This window comes from Pimephales promelas, chromosome 7, assembly GCF_988280905.1.
Source record: "Pimephales promelas chromosome 7, fPimPro1.hap1.1, whole genome shotgun sequence".
Lineage (NCBI taxonomy): Eukaryota > Metazoa > Chordata > Actinopteri > Cypriniformes > Leuciscidae > Pimephales > Pimephales promelas.
The window spans coordinates 38,617,673-38,630,259 of NC_142775.1; the positions used below are offsets into that span (position 1 = coordinate 38,617,673).

The 12,587-nt window shown below is 34.0% G+C and overlaps 1 protein-coding gene across 1 annotated transcript in view; it reads left to right on the top strand.

Moving 5' to 3' along the window:
• The window catches only part of ifih1 (interferon induced with helicase C domain 1), a 35,046-nt gene extending 23,784 nt beyond the window's left edge, over nt 1-11,262 (top strand). Inside the window, exons 9-16 of the mRNA XM_039683375.2 lie at nt 2,695-2,818; nt 4,830-5,045; nt 6,164-6,420; nt 6,505-6,654; nt 8,191-8,352; nt 8,435-8,628; nt 8,748-8,841; nt 10,582-11,262. Of these exons, the coding sequence (XP_039539309.2) occupies nt 2,695-2,818; nt 4,830-5,045; nt 6,164-6,420; nt 6,505-6,654; nt 8,191-8,352; nt 8,435-8,628; nt 8,748-8,841; nt 10,582-10,782 (1,398 nt within the window). The 3' untranslated portion in view covers nt 10,783-11,262. The remainder of the gene's footprint in view (nt 1-2,694; nt 2,819-4,829; nt 5,046-6,163; nt 6,421-6,504; nt 6,655-8,190; nt 8,353-8,434; nt 8,629-8,747; nt 8,842-10,581) is intronic.
• The last annotated feature ends 1,325 nt before the right edge of the window (nt 11,263-12,587 follow it).

Consider the following 12,587-nt stretch of genomic DNA (forward strand, 5'->3'; position numbering starts at 1 on the left):
GAGATATAAAGTCAGAATAGAGAGATATAAAGTCAGAATAGAGAGATATAAAGTCCAAATTGCGAGATATAAAGTCCAAATTGCGAGATATAAAGTCAGAATTGCGAGATATAAAGTCAGAATAGAGAGATATAAAGTCAGAATAGAGAGATATAAAGTCAGAATTGCGAGATATAAAGTCAGAATAGAGAGATATAAAGTCAGAATTGCGAGATATAAAGTCAGAATAGAGATATAAAGTCCAAATTGCGAGATATAAAGTCAAAATTGCGAGATATAAAGTCAGAATAGAGAGATATAAAGTCAGAATAGAGAGATATAAAGTCAGAATAGAGAGATATAAAGTCAGAATAGAGAGATATAAAGTCCAAATTGCGAGATATAAAGTCAGAATTGCGAGATATAAAGTCAGAATAGAGAGATATAAAGTCAGAATAGAGAGATATAAAGTCCAAATTGCGAGATATAAAGTCCAAATTGCGAGATATAAAGTCAGAATTGCGAGATATAAAGTCAGAATAGAGAGATATAAAGTCAGAATAGAGAGATATAAAGTCAGAATTGCGAGATATAAAGTCAGAATAGAGAGATATAAAGTCCAAATTGCGAGATATAAAGTCAAAATTGCGAGATATAAAGTCAGAATTGCGAGATATAAAGTCAGAATAGAGAGATATAAAGTCAGAATTGCGAGATATAAAGTCAGAATAGAGAGATATAAAGTCAAAATTGCGAGATATAAAGTCAGAATTGCGAGATATAAAGTCAGAATAGAGAGATATAAAGTCCAAATTGCGAGATATAGTCAGAATTGCGAGATATAAAGTCAGAATAGAGAGATATAAAGTCAGAATAGAGAGATATAAAGTCAGAATTGCAAGATATAAAGTCAGAATAGAGAGATATAAAGTCAGAATTGCAAGATATAAAGTCAGAATTGCGAGATATAAAGTCAGAATTGCGAGATATAAAGTCAAAATTGCGAGATATAAAGTCAGAATTGCGAGATATAAAGTCAGAATTGCGAGATATAAAGTCAGAATAGAGAGATATAAAGTCAGAATTGCGAGATATAAAGTCAGAATAGAGAGATATAAAGTCAGAATAGAGAGATATAGTCCAAATTGCGAGATATAAAGTCAAAATTGCGAGATATAAAGTCAGAATTGCGAGATATAAAGTCAGAATAGAGAGATATAAATTCAGAATAGAGAGATATAAAGTCAGAATTGCGAGATATAAAGTCAGAATAGAGAGATATAAAGTCAGAATTGCGAGATATAAAGTCAGAATTGCGAGATATAAAGTCAGAATAGAGAGATATAAAGTCCAAATTGCGAGATATAAAGTCGCAATTGCGAGATATAAAGTCAGAATTGCAAGATATAAAGTCAGAATTGAGAGATATAAAGTCGCAATTGCGAGATATAAAGTCAGAATAGAGAGATATAAAGTCAGAATTGCGAGATATAGTCAAAATTGCGAGATATAAAGTCAGAATAGAGATATAAAGTCACAATTGCGAGATATAAAGTCAGAATTGCGAGATATAAAGTCAGAATTGCAAGATATAAAGTCAGAATTGAGAGATATAAAGTCCAAATTGCGAGATATAAAGTCAGAATTGCAAGATATAAAGTCAGAATTGAGAGATATAAAGTCGCAATTGCGAGATATAAAGTCAGAATAGAGAGATAGAAAGTCAAAATTGCGTGTTATAAAGTCAGAATAGAGAGATAGAAAGTCCAAATTGCGAGATATAAAGTCAGAATAGAGAGATATAAAGTCAGAATTGCGAGATATAGTCAAAATTGCGAGATATAAAGTCAGAATAGAGATATAAAGTCACAATTGCGAGATATAAAGTCAGAATTGCGAGATATAAAGTCAGAATTGCAAGATATAAAGTCAGAATTGAGAGATATAAAGTCCAAATTGCGAGATATAAAGTCAGAATTGCAAGATAAAGTCAGAATTGAGAGATATAAAGTCAGAATAGAGAGATATAAAGTCAGAATTGCAAGATATAAAGTCAGAATTGAGAGATATAAAGTCAGAATTGCAAGATAAAGTCGCAATTGCGAGATATAAAGTCAGAATAGAGAGATAGAAAGTCAAAATTGCGTGTTATAAAGTCAGAATAGAGAGATAGAAAGTCCAAATTGCGTGTTATAAAGTCAGAATTGCGAGATATAAAGTCAGAATAAAGAGATAGAAAGTCAGAATTGATTGATATAAACTATTCTGAGATCTTAAAACTGGCCTGATAACTCTCAATTGCGATTTTATATCTCACAACTTTGAGAAAAGATGTCAGAATTTCGAGATATAAACTCACAATTATGTGTTATGAAGTCAGAATTGTGATATGTAAACTCGCAATTTTTTTTCTCACAATTGCGACTTTATTTCTCACAATTCTGACTTCATATCTCGTAATTGTGAGATAAAAAGTTGCATTTATTAATTTTTTTATTTTTTATTCAGTGGCGGAAACAAGCTTCCATAGCGCAGAAATAATGCACATCACATTTAATAAATGTTTCGGTTTTTCTAAAAAAAAAAAAAATCTGTATAAACAACGATAACACTACAACGATTCTTCCCTGTCAACAATTCATGTGAATACATACATGCTGTGCATTCGGTTCAGAGGTGTATTATTTCAAAATGTCCGTCTACTGCATGTGTAAGGACCCGTTTGGAGACGTGATCAAGAAGATAATGGATGAAATCCACACACACGCTGATCTTCTGCCCTCCTGTGAGCCCGGGACACAGAACTACGAGCAGTGGGTGGTGCAGAAAGAGCAGAATGGTGAGAAAGCTCCCATTAACTGCACTTTAGAAATACTTTTTTTAAAGAAATAAGGTTTATTGGGTCATTCAAAACATGGAAATATCAGGGAAAAGTCATAGAAATGATTTAAATCTTAAACGTGCCATTTCTATGAAATTTGCGGCCTTTGCAATTTGCATATGACGATGCAGGTGTTGTTTTAAGCTAATCGCCTATTCTGTAAATGCCATGTGATTAATAACATTACATCAAGACAGCTGATTGGCTGATGACACCACAAAAAGACCCAGTCACAAAATTGTACATCTCTCACAGGTCTGCTGTTATAATTATAATATAATGGCATTTTTACAAACACTTAAAAAGCATTTGGTCAGAATAATAAAAAAAAGGCTGTAAAGAGAAAGAGTGAGCAGATGGTGTATTTACGACGTCTACCAGCTAATGGGGGGATAACAAGCCAAACCACTTGAAATGTTTCTAGTTTGCTGTGCTGTAAAAGTATTTAAATGACTAGATATTGTTCTCTGTAAGTGTTTTTATGTTGTGCAAGACAGATTGAAATACAAATGGAAATATCCAGAAATTAATAACTATGAACATGCTTGTTGGGTGAGGATGTTTGCAAAGCTCTTACTAAAATGCGGTTTCTCCCTGTGTGTCCTCTGCTTCAGGCACCATTTAACCACCACATTCATGATAAGAATTTCATATACAGTACAGTCATGCACTCAAGCAAAACGTGTTTCAATAAGCCGCAGTAATAACAGGGTCTCTTTCTTGTTTTCATAAGAAGCGACTGTTATTTTACTGTGAATTCCAACAAAGTTTCTGAACTGTGCTCAGGATAACTGAACAGATCTAGTTGTCATATATAATAACTAGCATCCTCAAAGGTTAGTTAGTTATGACTAACTTGTATGGAGCTTAACAGTCACCGCCCACTGTTTCAGCTTTGGTTATAGTGTTATTTTAGTATTGGTATATTGTTACAGTTTTTGAATTGATTTATATTTTAGTTTTGGTTGTTGGTTTTGATTTGAAAAAAAAAAAAAAATATATATATATATATATATATATATTTTATCCCAATTCATTATATATATATATATATTATTTTTTTATCCCAATTCATTATATATATATATATATATATATACTGTATATATATATATATATATATATATATATATACACACACTACACACACACACACACACACACAGTAGTGACCAAAAGTTATGTCCAAATGGGATATTTATTTTTAACGACCCAACTAAATATTTTATATTCATTTAATAAATATTTTAAATATGAGGGAAGAACAAAACACTTGATTAGGTATTATTTATCTGACAAAATGATTTGGCAATATGCAATAGATGCATAGAAAAAGTAATTCTCCTTGTTTAAATAAAGGCCACACATCACTTTTGGCCACTACTGTGTGTGTCTTGGATTTCTGTAATTAAATTAAACCAAGCAAAAATGAGAAAAGAATAAAATAAAAATAAATAATTACACACACACATATATATATATATATATATATATATATAATATAATTTAATGTAATATAATTATTTTTTACTTGAAATAAAATACATTACCTGAAATTATATATATATATATATATATATATATATATATATAAAATTTCAGGTAATGTATTTTATTTCAAGTAAAAAAATTGTTTAGTTAACAGTTTAGTTTTTTTTATCCGGTCACGTAAGATTTTTTTCCCCACATTATTTTGACTATAGATATAAAAAAAAATATTCACTAAACCAAGCAGCTCTTAGACAAATCACATTAAAGCACTTGACAAAATAACTGGAAAATAGGTAAAATAAGGGTATAAGACAAGTGTATATATGTGTGAATTAACTACTCATCCCATGATGCATTGCGGATGACGTAAAAATTTAATTTTTTTTATCTAGAAATTGCATTTCCACCTCCATGATGACATGCTAAAGCGGTTATATTGTTGAACTCTTATGAATATTGTCTGTGTGTTGTTCACCAGCTGCTAAGGAAGAGAATCAGAAGGTGCGAGTGTGTGCTGAACATCTCCGGCATTACAACGAGGCTCTTAATCAGAGCCACATCATACGCATGTCCGACGCCTTCCGCTACCTCGACAAATATCACAACGAAGAGCTGAAGACTAAATCCAGCCCTGATGACGAAGGCACTGTTACAATCACGGACACAGAACGATTCCTCTTCACTTTGTTCAAAGGTATTCGTTTCGTCACGATACTAGAATTTCCAACTTCGGTACGATACCTTGAAAAATATCGGTATTCGATACCATTTTCAATACAAACTTGCATTTATACAGCCATACAGATAATTTGTTATTATAATATCTCTCTTTTTTTGATAATTTGGGTATTTTTATTGGAAAAAAACACCTCAGCAACATTAGCACAAGTACATTCTATTATTTTGGATATCAGTTACAATAAACGGCAAATTTTCTCAAGGAAATCAAATCTGTTAACTAATGCTGTAAACTATAGGAGTCTAGTTGTAGCCTAGTAGGCTTCATTAGCCTAATATGAAGTAATAATGAACTGTTTTGTAGCTATACAAACACTTAAATTACACTTTTATTTATTTTTATAATAAGAAGATTATATGAAATGAAATATAAACATTTAAATGGTGGCTGTCATAAAAACTTGCCAGATTTATTTTAAATATGCATTAAATATTGAAGAACACTAACGAGTGTGGACTAACGAGTTTATGTGGGTTTTCTGAGGTAAATATGACGATACATGACATTGATTACAAGCCGTTTAACTGACGTCTTTCCACGGTTGAAACGCTGATTGAGCGAATCAATGTGACATGATACGGATTTCAATAAGTTGTACTCTATCTTTTAACACACTTTCAGATCCTCATTCATGTTTATTTGGCGCTGTGACTGTTATTATTAACCCGGAAGTGAGATCAGCGCAGCTGCTTCTCCAGAATGATCTCACACCACAGCGCCAAAACACTATTTATATTTTTGAATTTCTAAAGAAAATGGACGTAATTTGAAAATTGAGACTTTGTTTCATATCAATAGTAACAAAGGACAAAGATTATTGCGATTTTTTGGATGCGCGCAGCCGTGATACAATATCCCATTCATTCAAATGAAACAGGATGACTAATCGATTCTTGAGATTTAAGAATCGATATCGGTTCGTAAAAATGAGAATCGATTAATATCGAGAAATTGATATTTATTACCCAGCCCTAATATATGTGTGTGTGTGTTTTAAATTTATTTTCTCATACTTGTATATAACGTTGTTATGGTTTTAGTCAAGTATAAAAACTCTCCTTAATTCACAACAGATAAAAAAGCGAAGCTGGAGGAGTTGATGGGAAAGCCGGAGTATGAAAATAACAATCTGGCTAAGCTGAAAACCATCATCCTGAAGGAATTCAGCACCAGAGAGGTGGCGAGAGGCATCATATTCACCAAGACCCGCCTCAGCGCACAAGCTCTGTGCCAGTGGATTCAAGAAAACCCCAAGTTTGATGAAGTGGGAGTCAGTGCCAGCTATCTGATCGGTGGTGGAGATCAGAGTGTGGTGAAGCCGATGACCGCTGTAAGTCACTGAGTAACGTGTCTTGCATTATGATTTTGAGGTTTAATATTCAATTAAATAAAGTAAATGTCTTGCTGTCTTCAGGCAGAGCAGAAGGATGTGTTGCAAAAGTTTCGTAAAGGCGAGATCAATCTGCTGATAGCCACCACTGTGGCTGAAGAGGGCCTGGACATCGCCGAGTGTAACGTCGTCATACGCTATTGCCTTGTGACCAATGAGGTCGCCATGATTCAGGTCGGATTTTAGATTATTGCCCATTTCTAAACGCACTATATTTTGATAGTGCACTTTAGATATTATTCCAACAAGTACTGTATAAGTTACTTTGCAACAACATGACAACTACATGCCAAAATACAAAACTTTCTAAGTTGGTTGTCATTATAGTGTCTGTTGAGGAGCATCAGAATAGATATTGAGTACTCTAATGAGAGTTAGTTGACATGTAGTTGCAAAACGCAGAGCTACTTATAGTTGGAAGGAGCTCTGAAGTGGACTATCGAAATAAAGTGTTAACTTATGCTGAACTCTGGTTGGTCCGTCTCTAAGGGCTTGAAGTGTGTGATTGGTTTCGATCAATATTTACTTTGTATAGATGCCACTCGGCTCTCACATCACGCATTTGCAGCACTAACTGTATTCCGGACAAATGTGGGCAAATAGTTTTGATTCATTTTTAAAAAATACTTCCCTTGATCTGAGCGGTACAAGACTTGACTACTTTTCCTAAGTTTGCCTCCTGAACACACACAATTTTTTTTTTACTCAATTCTACAATGTTAAGTGAGTGAAAAAAAACTCCTTAATCTTGTATTTGGGTCAACCCATAGAAATGAATGGGAAAAACTGTAATTTAGAGCATCCTAAAATAAGCCAAAATAAGACACCAGGTGACAGCAAAGTCACTTCATCTTTAGGTTTTAGCTCTAAGAACTTATTGGAGTGATATATTAATGTAGTTAAAAAAATAAGCATAATTTACATAAAAAATATGGTACTTTTTGAAGGAAATAAATTCAAAAGTACCCCCAAAATTAAAAAAAACACCATAAATGGATAGACAAAACTTTATCGAAGACAGTGATATAACATTTATAATAAATAAAAATTAGGATCTCACCTGAGCCCACATTTGTCCACAATTACAGGATTAAGGGCTATAAAGTGAATACGGTTTGAGGGCTACAAAGTTTACAACAGGGCTCATAGATTTTATACGTTTGTAACAGGCCGACTTAATAATTTAAATATCAAAGGAAAAACTCAATGTAGTAACCCTGAAATCACTCTTTCCTGTATAATTACCAAACCGAAACACCAGCTGCATTTACATGCACCCTATTAATTCATAAATAATGAATACAAATAAAAAAGTCGAATGTAACCAAGTCAACTGGAATTAATTGGCCAAATCCATTCACATTGTAAGGGGTGGTTTAAAACATTTCTAATCTGTTCGATAGGAATTTAATTATACTAACATTAACTTACCCAAAAAGTTAATAGCCAATATTATATAGCTGAATGGTTATAGCTCAAATAAAACAAATAAATAAAAAATAATAGCCAATATTAACAACAAACCTTTGAACAAAATTACATTAGGCCATTTCTGAATGACCATTTCTTGGTTATTGGGCAATTTTAAAATGGAAGATTATGTCTGCTAATATTTCAGTCAATCACTACTTATAAAATGACAAATGAAGTGATCAGACTTACGGATTGAACACTGCTGATGTGATCGGTGACATCTTTGGCTGTCCACAGGCCCGCGGTCGAGGAAGAGCGGAGGACAGCAGTTACACACTCGTGGCGGAGGCAGGGTCTGGGGTAGAAGAGAGAGAGAGCGTTAACGAATACAGGGAGAAAATGATGAGCAAAGCCATCGCCAAAATCTGCAAGATGAATCGAGCCGACTACGAGAAGAAAGTGAGAATCTACATCAATGACTGTAGAAAATACTCTCCAACACTTTTTGCTCACTAAAGAAACGTTATTTGGTTTCGTGTAGATCAGAGAGTTTCAGATCCAGGCCATAATGGAGGAGAAGGTCAAGATAAAGAAGAAACAGCAGAAGGGAATGATGAAGGATCCGCCATCTAAAATCAGCCTGAGCTGCAGGGACTGCAGTGTGTTCGTGTGCTCGGGGGAACACCTGGAGATGATCGAGAACATGCACCATGTCAATGTCACTGAGCAGTTTAGGTAAAAACTCTGTCACAAATACCTATTTTTGCATTCTCAGAAATATGAATACTGATGATGCAAGTTATTTTTATCCTGCTTGATAATGCTGATGGTGAAATAAATGTTGACACTTGCAGAAAGCTGTTTATAGTCCGAGAGAACGCATCACTGCAGGAGCGGCTCTTGGACTACGAGACCAACGGAGTCATTGCGTGCAAAAACTGCGGACAGGTGCGTGCCGACGTCATAAGTGTTTTGGCTCATGTTACGACCGTCTAGGGCTGGCCACAACATAAATAAATATGCGCTCACTCGCAAAGGTAACGTTTAAACAAATATACATTTATTAACAAAAAAAAAAAAAAGAAAGAGAAAGAAAGAAAGAAAAAAAAAATAACAACAACAACAAAGGGGTTAAATTCAGGAGTGCCAAAATAACAAACAAAATTAACTAATTTTGTACCCTCTAAATTCCCCCAAAAAAACCCCAAGAAATAAATCACACTAAAAGAAAAATACAACACAACTTCCCTAACTCCCTAGCCCAAAACAGAGAATAAACATATGCAAAAATAAACTCCCTACTTCCCCTAAATTAAATGTTTAAAAATAATATTTACATCATACAACTTGAAGTGCTTCAAAATAACATAGGAATTGCAAATCAAACAAAAACAAGTTTCACAAAAGGTACATAACCATAAAGGTAATCAAGCGCAAAACAAATGGCACGCATTCGGCCTCCACAGAGCGTTTGGTGTGCTCCTTTTCAAATGGAACCGATCAGGAACAGACCAACCGGGACCAGACCAATCAGGATCAGACCAATCAGGATCTCTGCTAGCTAGAGTACAGGCCACACCTTCTCCTGCAACAGAACACTCAGAAATACACACATACTTTCTAAAAAAAAAGACATTATCTGTAACACTCATTACACAACTCCACTGAACCACATTACGGCCAAGGAGATTATTATATTTAAATATATACATGATTAAAGGGGCTATATGAAAGAATTTTTTGTGTATTATTAATCACTTTTTATTGACAATGTGTGAACCGCTTGTAACGAAGTTTTAAAAACGTTGTCTATGAAAGTAGTGATTTTTATTTCAAAATAAAAAAATTATGGCAAAATCCAAATAATGTGACGTTTACCCTCTTGAGAGTCTCTCTTCTGTTCAATGAAACATGAAACTAACGCTTATACAGTGTTCAGGATAATGCCGAAAGAGCCATTCTATAATCTCAATGTGTCATGCAAAGAAAAGGGATTAATTCAATCTATAATCTCACATAGACAGATCTATGTAGTCTATATTCTCAAATATTAATTTAAAGGAGTAATTCACTTTAAAAAAAACAAAAAAAACTTTTGCTGATAATTTACTCACCCCATGTCATCCAAGATGTCCATGTCTTTCTTTCTTCAGTCGAAAAGAAATTAAGGTTTTTGATGAAAACATTCCAGAATTTTCTCCATATAATGGACTTCAATGGGGTCCAAACGGTTCAAGGTCCAAATGAGAGTTTCAGTGCAGCTTTAAACGACACCAGACGATGAATAAGGGTCTTATCAAGCGAAACAATCGCTCATTTCAAAAATAAATAAAAAAAGTTTAAGTTTTAGTAGCACAAATGGTCACCTTGCTCTGTTAGCCAATGTACTATATCCAATGGGCTATGAGATGCAACTGCAGTTCACTTAACGGCCACCGGTGTCGCTAATAACACATGTACATGTAGCCCCTTTAAATAATGTTACAATTTATAATTTATAAAAGTTTTTTAATCCAGCTTTTTAATGTTTTTCAAAGTAGCCAAACAGATTCAAAATATTTTATACAAAATATTGGCAACAAAAATCACTGAAAATAGACAGTATAGTAAAATAGCTACTGTAAATGTATGTATTTCCTTAGCTACGCATTTGTTTTAAATCTTCTGTTTTGTCTGGTTCCCGAGCAGCAATGGGGCTCGATGATGCTGTATAAAAGTATTGAGTGTCCCTGCCTCCATATCAAGAACTTTGTGGTCACGTACGACTCCAAGAAGAAGATCTACAACAAATGGGGCGACCTGCCCATAAGATTCCCTGCGTTTGACTACACACAACACGCCGATATGCTTGTCGAGGACTCAGAGGAAGAAGACACGGACGGCGACTGAAAATTAACATATTCAAACTCATCTCTGACACAGCCAATCAAATGTCATAACCTCTAAAATGATGCATCGTCTACCAAGTCTGTTGTATTGCAAGCACTGGCACTTCTCAACATGTGGGTCAATGGGATTTGTGATTTCCTGAATTTATCTAATCTCAAGTGGCACTTTCAAATTCTCGTTCTAATGTATGATTGTATTTTTTATTTCTTGATTTAAATATGTCTTTGCGAAGAGGAATCAGGGGAAAGTATTGTACAGGTTGCATTCACTAAAACTGCACTGAAAGAAGACATTTTGATTGATTTTACTCTCAGGCTTTTGAACTGGAACATTTAATGCATGTAAAACCACAGTGAAGCTTTGCAAATGCAGTCTGTCATAAGTACTGATTTTGTCCCAAGTGTTTTCATACAGATTTACTCTAGAGGATATCATGAAATGTGCTTTAAATACATTACATTAAAATTACCCTTAACGCGTCATCTGTTTTCTCTTTCAAGCATGAACAGTCTTTGATTATGAATCATGCGTTCATGGACAAAAAGAGATGAACCATCAGGGAAGAGTGTGAGACACACACACACACACACACACACACACACCTGTTCAGATGTTCTCAGGAAGACACAGGCTCCCTCTGAGCAAACAACACCTGAGAAAACCTGTCAGAAACCTGCCTCTCATTATGCATGACAAGACTTGAATGTTCAACAAGTTTTTCCGGAGTCACTTCCTTACCAGACAAATGCTTTGATACATTTTTTAAACACTTAACACCAGTAGTCACATTGTTGGACACTCCTACACCTTCCTTTTTGTTTTGATGTATATTACTTATGAAATATTAAATATATTTTATATTTATATATTAGGGGTTAAACGACCTCAGGGACGAGGCAAGGGAGGCAGCGCCTCCTCAGACTATACAGGAGAAAAAGAAATTCACAAAAAACACTTGAAGTGTTTTTTATGAATAAAACATTACATTGTTAATGTAAAAATGCAAAATATAAATTTATTTTTATGTAATGAAAACACTGAGTTTTACACTCAGAAAAAAAGGCACAAAAGTTGTCACTGGGACTGTACCTTTTCAAAAGGTAAACTTTTGTCCATTTCGGGAGCTAATATTTACATTTCAGGTGCTAATATGCACATTTTAGGTGCTAATATGCACATTTTAGGTGCTAATTTGTAAATTTCATGTGCTAGTTTGTACATTTCAGGTGCTAATTTGTACATTTCAAGTGCTAATATGCACATTTTAGGTGCTAATATGTACATTTCAGGTTCTAATATGTACATTTCAGGTGCTAATATGCACATTTTAGGTGCTAATATGCACATTTCAGGTGCTAATATGCTAATGCCATTAAGGTACCAAAAGGTTCTAAAACTTAAACTTTTTTATTTATTTTTGAAGTGAGGGATTGTTTCGCTAGATAAGACCCTTATTCATCGTCTGGTGTCGTTTAAAGCCCTTTGAACAGTTTGCGGTACCAAAAGGTACAAAAGTGTACCTTTTCCCCCGTGACAGCTTTTGTACCTTTTTTTCTGAGTGTATTATAGTTTTTAGCATTTTAATACATCAGGTGTGTATAAACTATTTATTAATAATGCCCTCAATAAAAAACTACAGTGAAAGGTATTTTATGCAGGGAGAATTGTTCATTGTTATGACTGCGTGCATTGTTATGTAACATTTTATTGAAAATGTATTCAGTATTATGACACGGTTATTGCATGCACATTTTGACAACTGCAATACAAATCTATTCACCATGAAACATGCATGCTCTAAATAC